The sequence below is a fragment of the Balaenoptera acutorostrata genome, chromosome 10, assembly GCF_949987535.1.
Source record: "Balaenoptera acutorostrata chromosome 10, mBalAcu1.1, whole genome shotgun sequence".
NCBI classification, from domain to species: domain Eukaryota; kingdom Metazoa; phylum Chordata; class Mammalia; order Artiodactyla; family Balaenopteridae; genus Balaenoptera; species Balaenoptera acutorostrata.
In genome coordinates this window covers 7,586,266-7,605,405 of record NC_080073.1, presented here as the reverse complement: position 1 = coordinate 7,605,405, position 19,140 = coordinate 7,586,266, and the positions used below count along the sequence as shown (strand labels likewise).

Here is a 19,140-nt window from a genome sequence, read left to right as displayed (position 1 = left end):
GAAGTTTGCCAGCCAGGGAAAGAGTGCACCAGGCATGGAAACATAAGGCCGATATGTGGTTCTCACCTCTGCACCCGGAGGCTTTGTCACGGCACACATAGGTTGAGAGAGTCAGAGGTGAGCCTAGAGTTTCATGCATTTCCCAGGTCCTCTTCTGTTTCTCACTCTGGTATCTGAGGAAGTGTTCCTACAGTGCAGTGTGTGACCACAGTCCTGGGTCCCGACCCCAGCTCAGCTTAGCTGTGTGACCTTGGGCCTCTGCCGACCCAGCGCTCCCCAGGCTGTGGTTCCTGCTCCAGCCCTGGGCACGGTGGCCAGCAGTGTCTGCCGCCATTCCTTGGTCATTTGTGTCCCCTTCAAACAGCTGCCGTTGTGGGAGCTGCCCTGCGGGCTCGTCCTTGGTCACCTCCTGCCCTCTCCCGGCCGCTGCAGTCCTCCCCCAGCCAGCCTGACCTCCCTGCACACCTGCTGCGTAGCTCCTGCCTCTCCTGCTTTTCCTCACCCGCTGGAATCACAGCTCGGAGGAAATCTCTTGGCAGTGGTGTGTCTGACACGTTGAACCAGATGAGTGGAGAGACCCCCGAGCCACCATGGGTAATAAGTTTATTAGCACGGCACTGCAGCGGCTTTCTCTGGAGCTCCTGAAAGTGGGTCAGGACTCTCCAGGGTCCGTGGGAAGGTCAGCTAAATGAGCCTGGTTTAAATTCCTGGGAAAACCATTCCAATTACAGGTGCTGTGTTCACCCTCCCCATGGGAGCGCTCTCGCTAGCTGGCATTCACTGCCCTCTCTGCACAGCCCCAGACACTGAGAAGCAGTCATGTTAAGAGACTGTCCCCAGCTAGGGGGAGGGGGCCGCAGAACTGGGTCAAGCCCCTCTGTGGGGTTCCGGATTCCAAAATGGACTGTTTCTCAGAGGGTCTAGTCTAGACCTTTAGCTTGGGCTAGAACAGAGGTTCCGATCTCTGTGGCTTTTGCTTATTTTTGCTCTCCCACCTCACGGGCCTCCTGTTTTAAAAGATTTTTGTTTACCAAACAGACTGCATTTGTTACTCATTAAAAGACTATGCAGTGAGTAGCAATAAAAAACGTATGAAACGTGATTGATGAGAAGGTTGATGGTTACCTTAGTTTCTGTGATGTGATGGCCAATAAAGAAATGGCTCTTTCCATTTGGTGACAATGGCCACGGGCTCAAGGCTCTCTGTCGGCTTCTGTTAATTCCCTAGACAGCCATGCCCGGAGCCCAGGGCTCAGAGGAGGCTAGTGTCCGGCCGCTGCTCATGGCTGTGGGGCTGTGGGTTGCCCAGGCTCCTGCACGGCTTCGCCTCCCTCACCGTCACGTTGGGTCAGAGCACACTGAGGGAGGGGCCCGTGGGTGAGGGTGCAGGGACGTGTGGAAAGTGAAGTGAGCCTGGGGTACTTGTTTCCCCAGAATAACTCATAGCATTTTATTTTAAAAATGCTTTAAATTCCCATTCTGAGTTAAACACCTATTCATAGAATCCTTTTATTTTTCTTCTCCAACAGAGTTGGGATCTGGTGCAACAAACACAAAACTACCTGAAACTGCTGCTTTCCATAATTAACAGTGACGGTGAGTCTGCCTCTGCCTGCCTCAAGCCCTAGGATCTTCTGGGTGTTCCCAGGTCTTGACGTCGCAAATGTGTGTTTATTGGGGCCTTTTGCTCTATGGGAGAAGGATTTGGGGATTCCCTTGTCATTGGCAGATTTATTCCATGCCCCAAATTATGAACTTGTTACCATCTGAACCACATTCAGCTGGCCTTTGAGCTTTCAGCATCAGCCTTTTGCTGATGTGTTTCTGCACTGGGTCAGCTGGCCTTTGAGCTTTGAGCATCAGCCTTTTGTGTGGGGCTTCAGTGGCCTCTTTTGGTTCAGAAAGGTGAGAGAAAGTCAGTCCTGGCCTCTTCTTGGGCACACACAAGAGCCCCTGGAGGGCCTGTTCTCCAGAGGGAACTCCAGCCAGTTTGACTGTTTTGATTGGATGAGCCCATCGTGCTCAGTGTCCTAGGGCGGTCTGACTCTGGTTCTTCCATATCAGTCAGGACCTGTGTGGGGTTGCACTTGCTTGAACAAATGGAAATGTATTCATTTATATCACCAAGAAGGCCCAAGAGCAGAGCCAGGTGCCAAATACCACAAAGAATCTCTCCTTGTCTCATACCCACTGTTTAGTTAGCTTCATGGCTGGCAATCGTTCCGGACTTGTTTCCTGCCATCTTAACCCCTCCAGAAGAGGGAGACGGCCTCTGTCCCAGAGCTCCCGCTCATTGCCTCAGTTTGGATCCAGTGCCCATCCTTGAACCAGTCACTGTGGCCAGGTTGCAGAAACATCACGTGCCTGCCCCTGGAGCTAGGCCGTGGTTCCGGGGTGGCCTGGCGGTGGCACATCCCCTTCTCATCAGCCCGTGTTTGCTTCTCTCCTGGGCCTCCCGTTCCATGCTCCTGTGTAGATGACAGCGGACTGCTGGTTCACTGTATCTCAGGCTGGGACCGGACGCCCCTCTTCATCTCTCTCCTGCGCCTTTCCTTGTGGGCTGTGAGTATGGACGGGCTGGGCCGTGGGGTCAGGGAGCATTCAGAGGCCCTTCCAAGATGTACTCTGTATGAGCGCTAGGACTGTTTCCAGAAAGCAGAGAGGCTTCGGAGTGAGGGACCTCACGTGTCCAGAGCAGGTGTCGTGTTTAACCCCGCTCCGGGGGCTGTCAGGCAGCCTGGTTGTCACGGGGGCGGGGGTTGTGACTCAGCCCCCGAGGCCAGGAAGGGCTGTCATGGGGAGGCTTCTTTCTGATCTGGGCGCGTCTCCTCTAGGACGGGCTCATCCACGCGTCCCTGAAGCCCGCTGAGATCCTCTACCTAACGGTAGCCTACGACTGGTTCCTCTTCGGGTGAGCCTTCGGGAACTGTCGGGCTATGGGGTGCTCCGGTGCTTGGGAACCGCCTTTTTGTGTGTGTGGGTGTGGTGGCCCCTGTGACAGGGTTGAAGGTGAAGACAGTCCCACCCCCTTGGGAAGAGAGAAGGTGTGGTCGGGCCCACCTGAGGCTGAGGTGCCAAAGCCATGGGCTGTCCCTGTGCCTCTGGTCCCCCTTCATCCTCGTGTCTGGGAGCTGCTCGCTCTGACCTCCTCGCCTTCTTGTTTCAGGCACATGTTGGTAGATCGACTCAGCAAAGGAGAGGAGGTGGGTTCTGCTCACGGTCCGCGAGCACATGTCAGGGCTCCGCGAGCTCGGGCTCTTTTACCCCCAGGAGGGACAGGGTGATGGTCTGTTTGGTGTCCACACTTCGGGGGCGGTTCCTTGCCTGGTGTGTGCTGGGATCAAGCAGCGTGGCAGGCAAAGCACTGGCACAGCAGCCCCGTTCTGAGCCTCAGTCTCCCTCTCTCGCGGAGAGAACACTTACCTGTGACCTTCATGTGTCAGTCCTCTTCCCCCCCTTCTGTGCCAGCCTTCTTACGGGTGACCTTGTTTTCTGCACTCTGGAACCAATTTACAAGTCCTTTCCTGTGCCCCTCATCCTTACAGCTAAAGCCAGAAGCTCTTCCCTGTCCTCCCTTGTCTCATCACACCCACTCGGCAGCTTTTAAGCCCCAGGGCCTTCCGTGCAAGCAGGGTCCTGCCAGCTCCTCACCACCAGACCAGTCCTGGCCAGCGGGCTGTGGGTCCCCTTCCTGTCCGGGCGCTGTCCCTCCTTCCTCCTCTCTGCTCTGTCCACGCCTTATCCTTTTAGCTACTTTTTTCAGTCTTTGGCTCTTCGGTACTCTTGTTTTCAGCCTGTTTTCCCTGCACACAGACCTGGAGTCAGACCTGAGTGTGAACCCCAGTTGTGCCACTTACTACCTGGGTGACCTTGGGTAATGTGATTAACCTTGAGTCTCCCGGTGTTGATTCTGCTGCCTCACAAAGAGAATGAGTCCAGATGCCCAGCGTGGGAGCTGCACGCAGTGTTGGCTCCCCCCCATTTTCCTGAGGCATCTTTCTCACCCTCCTGAAGCTGCCTCTGCTGGGCATCTTATCTTGTGCATTCTTCTCTTGTTCCTCCCCCTCAGCTGCTCCTCTCTCCTTCTACATCTCTTCTTTTGAGCACTGATCGCACCTGCCAGGACTGCAGAGCTCATAAGCCTGTTCCTCAGAGGCCTCCATGAACTCTTGTCAGAGGCGGTGACTTCGGCACTGAAATCCGCACGTAAAGCCCCTTTGCAGCCTCTCATTTTGAGACTTGCTGGAGCTGGCGCTCCAGTACCTGCTGTCCCCCATGCTGTCTCCCCATCCCCAGAGCAGGCCAGATTCCACCTTCAGAGACGGGGCAGGGGATGCGGCTGAGCCCAGTGGATTCTGGATTCAAACCCTGGCCACGTCTCAACATAAACAAGAGGGTCTTCTCAGCTGGGAGGGTTGGCAGGATGTGGGCTTTTCTCTTAGCCCTCCCTTCCTTCCCGCACACACTCAAAACTCTGATACTGGGGCTTCCCTGGTGGCGCAGTGGTTGAGAGTCTGCCTGCCAATGCAGGGGACACGGGTTCGAGCCCTGGTCTGGGAAGATCCCACATGCCGCGGAGCAACTAGGCCCGTGAGCCACAATTACTGAGCCTGCGCATCTGGAGCCTGTGCTCTGCAACAAGAGAGGCCGCGATAGTGAGAGGCCCGCGCACCGCGATGAAGAGTGGCCCCCGCTTGCCACAACTGGAGAAAGCCCTTGCACAGAAACGAAGACCCAACACAGCCATAAATAAATAAATAAATTAATTAATTAATTAAAAAAAAAAACAACAAAAAAAAACTCTGATACTTTAAAAACATGCAAAAAGCTGGGGCCTGTTAAACAGCTCCATACCCCTCCTTTGCCTTTGAGGCTCTCAGAGCACATTAGCATATTAAAGACTAAAAAATCTGTGGTGAAGACACCTATTTAATTTTATGTAACGGGGACTTCCCTGGCTGTCCAGTGGTTAGGACTCTGTGCTCAGGACTCCGTGCTTTCACTGCCGAGGGTCCAGGTTCAATCCCTGGTCGGGGAACTAAAATCCCACAAGCTGTGCGGGGCGGCCAAAAAAAAAAAAAAGTTATGTAACAAAGTTTTCATACTGGCCTGACCTAGGCACCCTCCCTCCTCTTTTATTTTTTGAGGAGACCTTACGGGGCTCTGGGATACCCTGTGGGTATTTTTCCAAGTGAGGGGTTGATGGACCACACCTTTCAGAATCAACTGCAGAGACTATGCATTGTGTGCACTTCACAGAGGCCCATTGGACCAGGGCACTGGCTGGAAGGGAGAAGAGAGAATTTGCTCACGGAGCTGGGGATGCGGATGCGGGGTCAGAGCTCAGGAGCCTCCTCCGGCTTTTGCCCGCCTCAGACTTTGTCCTGCCCCTTACAGTTTCTGAACAGTGCAGGCTGTGGGCCAGGCAGTGGCTGCCCTCACCCCTGGTTCTCCTGAACCACTGTTTCCGGGTATTTCTTCTACAAAATCTGATCTCTTGCCCTTGCATTGTGTTCCTGCTGTGTCCACTAATCTTCTTGCCCCGAAATTCTCTCCCAGCTGTCCTTCCCTGTTAGCCTCTCTCCCTGGGGTTCTTAGGAGAGGCTGAGGGGGAGAAGCAGCTGTTCTCTTCATCCTTTTCAGTAGCTTGAGAACATGTGTGTTCAATTTGAAGATGGTGTGAAACGTCACTGGCTTACCCTCTTGCCTTCTCCGGAAGGAAACGCCCTTCCTTCCTTGCCCCACCCCAGGCACACCTGCCTGACCTCCTAAGCCTTCCCTACTGCCCGTACTGTTTCTACACCAGAATATCCAGCAGGGTCCCCAAAGCAGGGCTGCTGTCCATCAGTGGTTGACCAGGGTCACTGGTTGCCCTCTCCTGGGAGTTCTGCCACCTAGATTCTTCTCCCTGGAGACTGCTATCTTCTCATGTGTGCTGCTTTTTGGTCTGTCAGATTTTCTTCTTCTGCTTCAATTTTTTGAAGCATATCATCTCTGAGGAGTTCTCTGCTCTGAAGATACAGAGGTAAGGAGAGACCTGCTCTCACTGGGAGCAAGGTGCTCCGGGAAGGGCCGCGCTAGGGCAGGGGGTTCTTGCTTGCTGCCTTATCCCTGCCCTGCTTCCCTGCATGCTTGGCAGGCTGGCTTCCTGTCCCTGCCTTCACTCTGAGGGCAGGTTGGGGTACCTGGAGAGGGCCGGTGGCTGAAGAGGCTCATCTTGTGATTAGGAGAGCAGGGCTCGTTGCTGCAGGGAAAAGCCAGCCCAAGGATAGGGGGACTCCCAGCTCCCCATGCCACCGCCATGGCAGAAGATTCTCCTGCCTGAGCTGATGGCTTCCTTCCCTGCGCTGCTGCAGAGGGGTGTCTGCACAGCCCACCGCCACAGAGCAGAGTCTGCTTCCAGCCCGGCAAACACAGGGGTCTTGCCTGGTAATTGCTTTAGGACCCCTGTGAGAGTTGGTGTCTTTGCTTGCTTTCCAAGTCCAAGCTTTCCAAATCCAAGCTCCTAGTGTGCTGGACCAGACTTGAACTCTGAGGGCCACACTGACAGGGAGGCGGCAGGCTTTGCTGGCCTCCCAGAAGTGGGCCTGGCCTTTCTGCAGCAGTTTAGGTAGGACCTGTGTCCATGAGTTTCCAGTGAGTTGGAGCTTCTTTCCCAGGTGGGCAGCATGCGGGGGACATGGGAGACTTCAGCCCAATCTGGAATTCACTGTCCTGGCTTCTGTTTATAGGAGGAAGAGTTTGCCAGCCCGGGATGCAGGCTTCACTGTGGAAGATATCTGCATGCTGAGTGAGTCACAGGCCCCAGCAGACTTTCTCTGTATATCTTTCTGACTCTAGACCACATAGGGACTGTTTGTTCTAGAAACTTCTCTTCTGTGTGGAAGAGGTGGGGGACCCCTAGCAGGAGAAGATAATGTGCTGACTGATGGCACTGGCTTCTTTCAGGGCGGAAGGATCGTGGCAGCACCACCAGCCTTGGCAGTGACTTCTCTCTGGTCATGGAGAGCTCCCCAGGAGCCGCTGGGAGCTTCACCTATGAGACCGTGGAGCTGGTCCCTGCAGGAGCACAGACTCAGGCAGCCTGGTGAGGGCCAGGCTGGAACTAAGCTTGCTAACAGCTGTGAGTCAGGGCTCCCAACTCCAGGGAGCCCCAGGAACAAAGGGGCCCCCGACAGCAGGCCTGAGAGCTGAGCTCCATGCCCTGCTGTCTCTACTGGGCCTCAGAGGCCAGCCATCTGGTTGGTGGGGGGCACTGCGGGATGAAGGAGGAAGCTGCAGGGCTGGGAAGACAGGGTCGGGTGAGGGGCGCTGGTGTTAAAGGGACTTCCTGGGGGTGCTGCCTTGTATCATTTGCCTGGGAGGTGGGGGGCCAGCTTAGAAAAAGAAAAAAGGGGTGAATACAAAATAATGATTGGGAATTGGGAGCTTGTTGAGGGTCAGCTCTTTTGAGAATCAGATGACCTTCCCCCTGGACAAAGGGCTCAATATTTTGTATAACATTAGCAGGGAAGGTCAGTTACTAAAGTGTTAGTTAAGAATCTGTTTTCCAGCGTGTGCACTGAGGCCAGCAGGCCAGTTTTGTTCAGACGTCACAGTCCCTCTGTGAAGACCCAGCCCTCGCTGCCCATGGCCGAGCCCAAGGGGGTGCTGAAGTATGCCCACTCCCATGTGGCATTTTTCCAGTGCAAGTAAAAAGTGGGCCCTGAGATTTAGTACAAGTGGGCAGAGGGTTTGCCCGAGGTGGCCCCTTAGCCAGCAGCCCTATCTTTCCACTGCAGGAGGAAGAGCCACTCATCCTCTCCACAGAGTGTGCTCTGGAACCGGCCGCAGCTCTCAGAGGACCGCCTGCCTTCCCACCAGGGGCTGGTGGAAGCCAAGTCCTCCAGCTCCTCGTCCTCGAACCATTCTGACAACTTTTTCAGGCTGGGTAGCAGTCCCCTGGAGGTCCCCAAGCCCAGGTGAGGACCTCCAAAGTCCTAATGGTGGGGTGGCTAGCCCTTCCCTGTTAGTAAGGCTGGAGCGTGGGGTTCCAGGGCATGCGGCCTGGCGGGCAGTGTACCCAGGAGGCCAGAGGGGATCGACAAGCTTGCCGGCTCGCGCACTGTTTGGAGGATGAGTTAATGTTTGGATACAGAGCAGGAGCTGGTTCGCAGAGTGGTTTGAGACTCCCCCTTCCCAGAGCCCTGGCAGATGGGTATCCAGAAGGTGTAGTAGTTGTGATGTGATGGGCAGGGAGTTGGGGCTGCCCTTCCCCGTCGCCTTTGCCAGGTCTCAGCCCCCCTGTGGACCTCACATTCTGATTCAAGAGATGGCGCTAGATCCTCCGAGGTGCTTCTGGCTCTCCCATTCCTCGTCTGGATGGGTGGGGCCCTGAAGGGGACAGACGGTAGGGAGCTAGGCTAGATGTGTGTGGCTGGGGCAACCCTCGCAGGCCTGCACATCTGGAAAGGGAGCAGCTCAGCCAGGATGGAGAGGTGTGGCTGGAGTGTGCCGCAGAACTGATGTTTCCTTGGTGAGGTTAAAGCTGAGCGCTGGCCAGGGGCTTAGGATTGAGGGATGGCCTGGCATTTGGGGGAGGCATTTCCTAGCTGACCCCTTAACACTCCTTCCATGTCATACAGCCAGGGAAGGAGTCCTGTGAATTACTTTGTTTTCTAAGGCCTTGAGAATGTCTGGCCCTTCTGAAGAGAACAAAGAAGTGTGCGACTTAAGAGGTCCTTAATAAATTCCAGGGAGAAAAGACATTTAGCAGAAAGATCATGAGCGTTGAAGTCCACTCCAGATTCAAGCCCAGCTCTGTTGGATACTGCTCCAGAATTTCAGGTCTTTCCTTGTGGCAGGCATGTTACCAAGGAGGAAACTGAACCCAAAGGTCACAAGCTTATCACAAGGAAAACCCTGAAACTTTGGGAACTCTCCTCCCATCACCGTCCTCTGGTTTTTCCTTTCTGGGCAAAAGCAAGCAATGGAGGAAGGTGGGGAAAAGCACCCTCCCCACACAGGCTGAGCGGATCAGCTCTGGGTGAGTAGGAGCTGCACTGTCCAGAGGGGTCCTGTGTGCTCACCTCTGAAGGTGAGCCCTTCAACTGGAGCACTGCCGTGTCCGTCAGCGCTGTAGCTGAGTCTGTTAAATAAAGGCCACAACCCCTCTGTCCCCACGGGTCTGGTGGAGGCAGCTGCGCGGAGATGGTGCCGAGCAGACAAGCCCACGTGCCGTGCTCATCCGCATCCTCTGTGCCACCGCGCTTGTCTGTGCAGCTTGCCTCAGGGCCGCTGTGGGCCTGCCGCGGCACTGCGTGACCCTTGCTCTTCTGGGCTGGAGCTCTTGTTCCTCGTCCCTGCCTCCTTTTCTGCCTGTGCAGCATTGCTGGACAACTGGGAAGGAAACCAGGAGATTCCTCCTGTCCCCTGGGTCCTCCCTGGTCTTAACTGTCCAACTGTTGGGGGCTCCCCCACTGAGGCAGCACCCCATCATACACCTTAGCTTTTTATCATTCCCTTCTTCCTGACAAAAGATCCTAGTTCCGATCTTGTGGTCATTTCCCTCGGTCTCGCCAGTGGTTATCTACCTGCACTGGGGGCTCAGATGCTTATGGCTGGTCCAGGATGGTCCAGGAGGCTGAGGAGGTTTGGGGGTGTCCTCCTGATCTCACGGCCCTTTGAGCTGGGGCCTGGTGAAGGAGGCTGGAATAACTGGACCAAAATGGGGCGCCTTGGAAAGGCGTGGGGTGGACTGCTGTGAGGTGTTTGATGGCTCTGCTGGTTTATTCTGGGAGTGCCTGCTTGTAGCCAGGCTGGGCTGGCCAGGTGACAAGGTTCTGGATTGGCTGCTTGTCTGCCAGAGGATTTGAAAGACTACTTTATTCAGATTTGGAGCATTCTAATTATAATTACATATTTCCATTAACATTAAAATTAATTTAGTCTCTCTTATCTTAAAGTGCCTGAGGGATCCTGTCATTAGCTTTCCTGCTTCTCTTAGGTAACAACAGCCAATCAGCTTTTTAGTGCAGCAGAGGGAACTGTGTGGAAAGAAACCCTTTATTTAGTAAAGCTATCTGTGACGGCTGAAATTGCCCTTACAATGTGAATTCTCTGGGTTTCCTGTGCTCCACATTCCCAAGTTCTACAAGCATATCTCTTGTAGTTCATAGGACTTCCCTGTGAAAAGAATTGGTGAAGCTTTGTTCAAAGTTAAGAAGTAGGTGTCGGATTCAGAAGAAAGTTCTGTGGGGTGCTGACTCTTATCCAGTCCCAACCCCGTACCCTTCACTGGCAAGACTGGTGGCTCTTGTGCATCGTTAGCTGCTACTGCAGCAGCTTCTAATTGAGTTGCGTTTCTGGACCATTGTTAAATCTCTCATCATCTGTAGGGCTGGGGACTGGGAAGAGGCAGGACCAGTGCTCACATGCCTCTCCGAGCCCTGGTCAGTAAAGTGCCCAGCTCCGTGTGTAGTCTTGGTCTCTGCTCCAGAGTCAGACATCTTTAGGGATGGGGGTTGCTAGCATAGCACTGTCCGTGCCTGAGGAGGGATGGCGCTACCACTGAGCCCAGCTGGAAGCCAAGCTGCCTGAAGAGCACATGAACTTGGCTGAGGGACATCCAGCGGCCTGGTTGGTTAGCTAAGTGACAACATAGGCGCCAACTCTGCTGCCCAGATAGCTTCTCTTTCCCCATCCTTCACCACCTACTAACTGCTTGTTACGAGCAATGAGCTCTGTCCCCGGCTATGTTTAACGAGGCAGAGAAACCGGATTGCTTTCTGTAACACATAGGGTTCCTGTCTTAACGTTTGATGTGTTCTCCCATGGGGCCACAGCTCCAGACCAGAGATGAGCGGTGAGAAGCCTAAAGGCATTGCCAGCTTGAGACCCATAAGAGAAAACTTGGAGCCCCAAAAGACTTCTCCTTGGGCTGCTGCAGGAAAGCACAGGTCTCTGGTTCACACAAACACACACACCGCACACACAGACACACACACACACACACACACACACACACACACCCCAATGCCTGAAGTCCAGGCTGAGGGAAACTGATGACTTTTCAAATCTGATGAATCTTGTCCTAGCCGTTTCTGAAGTCACTTGTTCCGTGGGGTCAGGCCCTTGTTGAACGGAAGAATTCTTCCCTAAGGCCCCATTCCTGGAGGCGTTCACTTGGGCAGAGGCTGTGGGACCATCACCTGGAGGCTTGGTAGTGGTGGGGGGTAGGTACAGATTAGGTGACATTCAGGCTCTCTGAAAGGCTAGGATTCTGGGTCTTGGCTCAAATGTTTGTTCCCTGCATGACTTCAGACATGTCACTTGATAGCTTTGGGTTTCTTTTTTCTCATCAGAGGCTTAAATGGGCAACTAACTGCCCAGGTCCTTCCTAGCTGTGAACCTTCAAGCCCTCTCTGAGCTGTCAGATCAGGTGCTTTTAGATGCAAATAACAGAAAATCCATCTCAAGAGAGTTTAAACAATAAAGGAAAACTGTTGGTTTACGTTGGAAAAATGCAGCCTTCAGGCACAGCTTCATCAAGGTTCCAACTCCGTTTCCCTTTGGTTCTTTCTCCTTGCCTCTTTCTACATGCTAGCTTTGTCTTCTGGCCAGCTTCCCTAATGGTGGCCAGCTACTCCGTGTGCTTCCTTTCTCACATCCAGGGATCACGTGAAGGCCTCTTTTCCAACCATAGATCAGAAACTCTGTGCTTTATTCCAGTTGGAAGCTACGTGTCCATCCCTGAGCCAATCCCTGAGGCCTCCACCATCCCTTATCAGGAAGGAAGATCAGTGTACTGTGCGGCTTGCGTGGGTTTTGGTCAGCCTGGGTTTCAGTCCCAGCTTTGCCGCTTGTAGCTGTGTGACTTGGAAAAAACACTTCCCTTCTGAGCTCAGTCTTTTTTATCCTGTCTTTAAAGTGGGAGTAATGATCTTGGTCTCCATAAGTTTGGGTTTAAGTGAGATAATGGAGCAAAGTACCTGGCATATAGTAATACTCATCTTTTCCATGAGTACTGGAAATGCTCAGTAAACTGTAGTTGTGGTTAAGATCTGTCCTTATCAGTCTCATTTCTGAAGGACTATGGGCTGTGTCAGGGCACTGGGCAGCTAGGTAAAAGGCCAGATCAGGTACCTCAGGCCAGACCTCTTTCTCCTCGCCTCAGCTGTGTGGCTTGGGCCAGCTCTGCTTGTGTGGGTACTCCTGTAACCCCTTCCAAAAGGACCAGCTAAAACACACTTGCCTGAGCTGGCCCACAGCAGGGGTCTGGCAGGTGTGGGGCAAGGTGAGGCGGTTCAGCTCTGTTGGTGCTGTGAAGAGGGGCTTAGGCCATACCCATCTAAGGGAGTGAAATGTTGCCAAGAAGCCAGCCTCCCGGGCAGAGGTCTGGGCCCTGGGGATGTGGAGGGATGACCTTGGAAGCACTGTCAGCTCCACAGTTGTCCAGTTGGAGGGCGGCTTGGCCCCGTGTGCCCTCCAGTCCTGTAGGTAGATCAGTGGAGGTAGATGCTGTGTTTGCACTCGAGTAAGGGTGTAGGGCGGAAGAGCATGGGGTTTTGTTAAGGCTGGTTGCGTTACCTGTGTACCGAGGCTAACTTGAAAGTTTTCCTTCCTTCTTTCACTCGGCAGGTGCAGGTGCTTCCTTCTCGTGACTGTTCCCGGTCATCTTTAGGTGCCCCCTCTAGCCAGCTACTCCAGATGTGCACTTGCGAGGACCTCTCTGCTTAGCACAACCCCTTGCTCTCAAACCCAGGAATGCAACGGTTGCTTTGCAACCCTTTCCTTGACAAAAGCCTCAAATACGAAGATTCATTTGGAGCCTGTGTGCTCACTCTTGAAAAAGATGCAAAAGATGGTTGGCTGCTTGCTGAGATTCCTTTGTGACCCCTGGGATCATGCGCCCTGTTGTTATCTGTGCTGCCTTCTCCATACTACAGCTGTCTCCTGGCTGCTTCAAGCATGGTTCTTGCCTGGGGGAGCTACCTGCTGGACATGGGAAGTACAGGGAAGGGACTAGCCTAGGAGACCGAGAGCCCTTGCTGGGAACCTCTCTGTAACCATATTCCATCTGTCATTTTCCCATTGGAAGTGTGAGTCTCTGATAGCCCTGGGGAGTGGGGTTAGGAGCATAAGAAATCCCCATGTTCCCTGCCCCTTAAGTCCCTCGTCCTACCCAGCCTCCTCTACTTCACATTACTTTCATTCCCTCAACACTCTGCCGTTTAGCAATTATTTTCCCGAAAACTGGAAAAGAAACTCTACCTCACCATAAAGTTTGAGCAAGAGGTGAGATTTGTGGAGCCAGGCTGCCCTCAAGAGGGGTTGCATTGACTGAAGACTCCGGCATGACCCAGAGGAAGCACAGGGCAGGCACCACACGGTGGCGTGTAGCTTGCTCTTGCATGGAGGCAGCTGTCTCTGATTTACAGACAGTTAAGGATCACCAGAGATACAGTGTCTGGCCTGAACCCTACCAAGTTTCTCCACGTAGGAAGAAGGAAGCCCTGCTTTGTCAGTCACTAGGGCTTCCACCAGGTAGCAGACCACGGCCTGTCCTCATCCCCAGTGCTGCTGTCATACACCTTCCAGAGTAGAGCAGGAGCAATGAATATGGCAAGTCTCTATGTTGCAGGGGGGCTCCGATTCATGGCGGCTTTAACGTAGAAAGCTAGCTGTTTTCCCTGGTCTCAAGGTGTTTCTGTTGTACAACAAATCTGTAATCAATCTTGGCTTTAAAAATCTCTTCTTGCACTCTCTAGCCGTGGAACCTTGGGCAAGTGTCCTTACCTGTCTGGGCTGCCATTTCCCTGCCTCTAAGAAGGAGATGATTTACGATCAGCAGAGATGCAGCGCTGGCCAGAGCTGCACTCAGCTTGGCAACTACTTGAGAATAAGGCTGGCCTGGGGACCCATGGGGACTGTCATCTCAGTCTAGGAGCCCTTGACTCCAGCTAACTGGGTGGGCCAAGGTCAATTAATTTTTCAGTTTCCCACCCCCTGTACCACTGTTCACGCTTCTGCTCTGTTTCTGGGTCCCTACAGGAGCACCTTCTGCTATTCTTGAATTAAAGAACAAAGGGTCACGCATCAAAGATGATGCACCTCTGGGGATTGGGACCTAGGGTAGCTGATGGAAGGGCCTTGTTTGATGTTTCCCTATCTCCTCCCTTCCTCCCCCACCAGCTGGGCTACTGTCCAGAGACAGCAGAGAAGGCTGGGCTGTGAGTGAGGAGGTGGTGGCAGTGGTAGATTCCCAATACAGCCTTCCTCTCCCCGCACCCCCCAAACCTCTGTTTGAAAAAGGCCTGATGAAGTTGTCAAGTTGGCTGCCTGATTCATTCCTTCCCTCTGGGCATAGCCAGTGAGTTTGCTGGGTTGTTGCTTGTGAATACGAACTTTGGCTCCTGGAAGGCGCTGCAGAGGAGGAGGGCGGGGCTCAGGGCTCCCGTCACCTTCCTCTTCCATCTAGGTCACCGCCCGCACCATCCCCAAGAGGCTTGTTCTCCCATCTCTACCATAGGACCTCAGTGGCCCTGGGTTCTGCATTGCCACTCTGCCAATCTACATGCCAGGGAGTGTGGGGTGATCCTGCCTCCCAGGTTCCTGGGGCATTCAGCCTTGCTCCCCTCCTTTTGGTGCTGTTGAGATTTTACTTGCTTTGTCAGCCAGAGCAGGCATGCCCTGATCCCAGGCTTTGGTTGCTGGCTCACCTTAGTCACCATGCTTTGCTCTTGTTCTTTTGCTCCTGTAAGTCTTTGCATGATGCATTGTCCTCACAGCTGAGCCTGCCTTATGGTCTATTTTTTTTTTTTAATAAATTTATTTTATCTTATTTATTTATTTTTGGCTGCGTTGGGTCTTTGTTGCTGTGCACGGGCTTTCTCTAGTTGCGGCGAGCAGGGGCTACTCTTCATTGCGGTGCTCAGGCTTCTTATTGCAGTGGCCTCTCTCGCTGCGGAGCACAGGCCCCAGGCACGTGGGCCCCAGCAGTCGTGGCACGCAGGCCCAGCAGCTGTGGCTCGTGGGCTCCAGAGCTCAGGCTCAGCAGCTGCGGTGCATGGGCCCAGCTGCTCCACGGTATGTGGGATCCTCCCGGACCAGGGCTCGAACCCGTGGCCCCTGCATTGGCAGGCAGATTCTTAACCACTGCGCCACCAGGGAAGTCCCTGCCTTGTGGTTTTTACTCTTCTTTCTTGGTCTTAACCTGTCCAGCTGTTTTTGTACTTTTGGAGAAAATGGTTGACTTTACAGATGCTCTACCAACAGACCCTTGTGGCCCGGTCCCAGGGCCACCATAGCCTCCCCGCCCCACTCCTCCAGGGCCTCCCCTGTCAGGCATATGACTGACCACATCATCTCCCCTCTCTCTCCTCTCTGCCCCAGATCAGTGGACCATCCCCTGCCCGGATCCTCTCTCTCCACAGACTTTGGCAGCTGGCAGATGGTAACCGGCTGTGGCAGTATTCAGGAACGGGCTGCCCTGCACACAGACTCCTCTCTCCCTTTCAGCTTCCCGGATGAGCTCCCTAACAATTGTCTGTAAGTGTCTTGCTCGAGAAGACAGGATGCCCCGCCCCCCGCCCTGCCCGTATCAAAAGCTGGTGAGCCACTGAGTGCTGGCTAGGAATGAGGCAGCAGCAGGCCCCAGGGAGCTGGCCTGGGCTCCCTGCCCCTCCCGAGTGTCTCAGCTAAGTATACCTCACTGCTCCTGGACCCTGAGGTATGGAGGAGGCCTGATGGACTGCTCCGGAAGTGCGTTGGAGTGTGTTCACTCTCCCCGGCCTCTAAAACCCATCCGTGGGTCTCTTGGGGCACACACCCTTAGGGAAAGCAGGCTGGACTCTAGCTATAAAAGATTCTATTTCTGTCCAAGGCTTTGCCTGACATGAGAACCCTTTGAAAGCAGAACAGTGGAGTAGTGAAAGTAGGTGTACGGTGGAGACCAGAGCCAGAACGGAGCTGGGTTAGCCCGAGGGCTGTGCTCCCAAGCAGAACCGAGGGTTCCTTGCTGTCCCCTCCCCCCTTTTGTCATCTGCTTTTGTCTCTGGTCAGGAAAGAAAATTGGACAGGGATGCCCATCCAAAGCCCAAGCCTGTAAAATCCTCTCCCTCCAAAGCTCCAGTGCTGGACTTCCAGTTCTAGCAGAGCAGCTGCCTCTCTGGCTGCCGCCTGCCCCCTGCCTGCGCTGCTGTTTCACGGATGTCAGGCGGGGAGAGCCTCCGGTGGCCTGGGGAGCAGGATCTGCTTCTGGTCTGTGGTTGCCTAAGGGCCTTCCCCTCCCCACCGGGTGCTGGGTGTTCATCACCACCACCAGAATCCAGTTCATACCCTCCCGTGCTGACAGGTTGGAGGCAAGTTGCCCTTGGGAGTCGAGAAGGATTCCTGCTGAGGGCAAGCAGCGGCCAGACCTTGGGATTCCTAGATGGTGCTCACAGGCCCTGGCCCCGCAGCTAGGGAGTAGCCCAAGGACTTCAGGGGCCACTGGTGCCTGGTACAGCCTTCTCTATAGCCAGGCCCTTAAGCCAGAAACAAGATCTCTTAGATTTTTGAGGATTAAAGAAATAGTTGTCTGCACCTTTCTGTAGGCTCTTCCTACTTCAACCAGAGAGCCTAAGAGCCATCTCTGGAGGAAGCAGAGACATCTCTGCCCCTGCTTAATAGCACCCCTCACTTACCTGGTTTAGCCAGTGAAACGGGCAGCTCTAGCCCCAGATCCTACAATTTATGCCTTGGGTAGCTCTCTGTGCTCCCAGCCAACCCTCAGGTTAGGGGTGGTTCCCAGAGGAGGGCTAGGTTCTCCGTGATCCCATGGCCTCCAAGATTGCAGGATGGGCGTGGGGTCAGGGTTGATTCCTGGTGAGGTCACATAGTATGTGGGTTCACTGCTTTGGCTTTGGTGTCAGAGGAATTTAATCCAAATCCTAGCTGTTACGTTTACTAGCTCTGGGGACTTCCCTGGCGGTCCAGTGGTTAAGACTCTGCACTTCTACTGCAGGGGGGTACGGGTTCAATCCCTGGTTAGGGAACTAAGATCCCGCATGCCACATGGCCAAAAACAAAAAAACAAAAAAACCAATATGTTTACCAGCTCTGTCTTGGGATTTCAGCCTTGACTTCTCTGAACCTGCTAGCTCATCTCTTGAGAGGGAATGGCACTATGGTAGCTCCAGTCTCTGCCTGCCGTATGTCCTCAAGTGGATCACATACCCTCTCTGGGCTCCAGTTATCTTGTTTCTAAATGGGTTGTGATCTCTCCCCTTTCGGCCTCCTAAAAATAGGGGGCAGTGAGAATGCATACGTATGGACCTTTAGATATTCCCTGTGAATATGAACTACTGTCTATCTCTCCTGGTTACATGCTCTCAGGAAAAGCTAAAGAAGCACTCACGGTCTCCAGCCTATGTAAAACCTAATTAGGAAGTAAAGAAAATCTGGGGCCACGTATCTCCCCCACATGCCAGGAGAGACTTCGGAGTTGTTCATGGTATTGCAGGAATCCAGTATCAGCCCCATTTTCTTAGTGCTGCTGCTAGAGCTATTTGACTTTCCTTCGCCCTACAACCTGCTTCTGCTGCTGCTGCTGCTTCTCTCTCTCACTCTCACTCACTCTCTCTCACACACACACACCCCCACTCCCACCAATCTATTTTCCCTGGGTCTGTTCTCTCCATACTTACCCCTGGACACTCACTTACCCCATATCTCCATGTGCCACCCCAGGCCCTAGGTGCAAGTCATTTGGGCCTGGGAACTGGGGATATTGCTGCTGCTTCTAACAAATTTGCAGGAGGGGATACCCAGTGATTGGTCTCTTAGGGGAAATTTTGGAGTGAGTTAGTGGTCAGGGCTGGTCTTGGTGCTTAGGTGGATGGGAACGTGAGGGCTCATCTCATGTGGGTCTGTGACCTTTCCTCGAATTCTGTGTCCCTCCTACCCCTAGACTTCGTGTAACTTTGAGTCCAGAGGTTGGGCGTGGCTGGTATCTCAGGCCTTTTCTATTAAAGACTCTTCAAGTCATCAAACAGCCTTATGTGGAATTCACACTTGTTGTTCCCCTTCTTGACTTGTGATAAGTGCCTGTAGAGGCCAGGGAAGGAAAAGCAGATAGAATGGGAAAAGAAATCCTGCTGGAAAAGCCAGCACCTTCCTAGCTGTTTACCCAGGGAATGCAGTGACTGAAGGTGAGGACTCTGGCCTCTCCAGGTAGGAACAGCAGCCTGAGAGCTGAGAGAGAGTTTAAGAGAGGAACAGGGCCACATATTTGGGGCCTGAACCACAAGGGTAGTATGGCCACGGGGCAGATGCTGGCCTTCAACTGAGGAATGCAGAAGGATAGGCAGTGTGGCGTAAGGAAGAGAATGTTGGATCCTGCCCCAGGGTAATGCATTCATTCTCTCTCTTTCCCTCCCTCCCTCCGCACAGGCTTACAGCCCTGAGTGAACGGGAGACTCGGCTACAGGAGGTGCGCTCAGCCTTCTTGGCCGCCTACAGCAGCACAGTGGGGCTTCGGGCAGCAGCCCCCAGCCCCTCTGGTGCCATCGGCCTGCTGGAGCAGTTTGTCCGTGGTGTTGGACTCCGGGGCACCAGCAGCAGCACCTTATGAAGCAGCCAGCTCGTGACAGCTTCCTGCTCCTCTCTCACCTGAGCCCTAAGCGGAATCAAAGCCGTGCCCAGCCAAGGGGTGCTTCAAGGTGGGGGGAAATCTCCCCTTCTCCATCATGCACATGGCAGCCCCAAGGCTGAGCAGGGCCAAGGACGGGGTTCTCCCCCACCCCAGCTTCCTGACTGGTGTCCGCCACCCTACTTGTCACTGCCTCCCACCCACCTTAGTCTTTGCCAGGATTCCTGTCAACTCTCAGAACTATGTGGGGTTTCCCTGGGGCCTTGTGGAGGCCGAGACTTCACAAAAGACCCCCACTTTCCAGTCTCGTCTCCTGGGGAGGAGGGGTCACCCGCACTGAGAATGAGGCAGTTTGACACAGATCACAAAATGAAATCAAAGCCTTTTTGAACAGCTACTCTATCGCATTATCATTTGGCTCCTGTCTTTGTGGAGTTATTTAGAAGGTTCTCCCTGTCCTCCTTTTTGCTGGGGGGAGGGGTACAGATGAAGCAGGAAGGGAACTGGAGACTTGGGTGTTCCCCTTAACC

The 19,140-nt window shown here is 53.9% G+C and overlaps 1 protein-coding gene across 9 annotated transcripts in view; it reads left to right on the top strand.

The window, feature by feature from the left end:
- The window catches only part of MTMR14 (myotubularin related protein 14), a 43,208-nt gene extending 24,181 nt beyond the window's left edge, over positions 1 to 19,027 (top strand). For 5 of the 9 annotated variants that reach the window (XM_057554612.1, XM_007192523.2, XM_007192526.2 and 2 more), the window contains 10 exons: positions 1,530 to 1,596; positions 2,477 to 2,562; positions 2,835 to 2,911; positions 3,167 to 3,203; positions 5,955 to 6,025; positions 6,732 to 6,790; positions 6,949 to 7,087; positions 7,782 to 7,961; positions 15,373 to 15,528; positions 18,412 to 19,027. In XM_057554612.1, coding sequence (XP_057410595.1) covers positions 1,530 to 1,596; positions 2,477 to 2,562; positions 2,835 to 2,911; positions 3,167 to 3,203; positions 5,955 to 6,025; positions 6,732 to 6,790; positions 6,949 to 7,087; positions 7,782 to 7,961; positions 15,373 to 15,528; positions 18,412 to 18,592 — 1,053 coding nt within the window. In that variant the 3' untranslated portion in view covers positions 18,593 to 19,027. Of the gene's footprint in view, positions 1 to 440; positions 595 to 1,529; positions 1,597 to 2,476; positions 2,563 to 2,834; positions 2,912 to 3,166; positions 3,204 to 5,954; positions 6,026 to 6,731; positions 6,791 to 6,948; positions 7,088 to 7,781; positions 7,962 to 15,372; positions 15,529 to 18,411 lie in introns of those variants that run through there. The other 4 variants (XM_028169095.2, XM_007192525.2, XM_057554616.1 and 1 more) reach the window with 3 other exon arrangements.
- Positions 19,028 to 19,140: the final 113 nt, after the last annotated feature.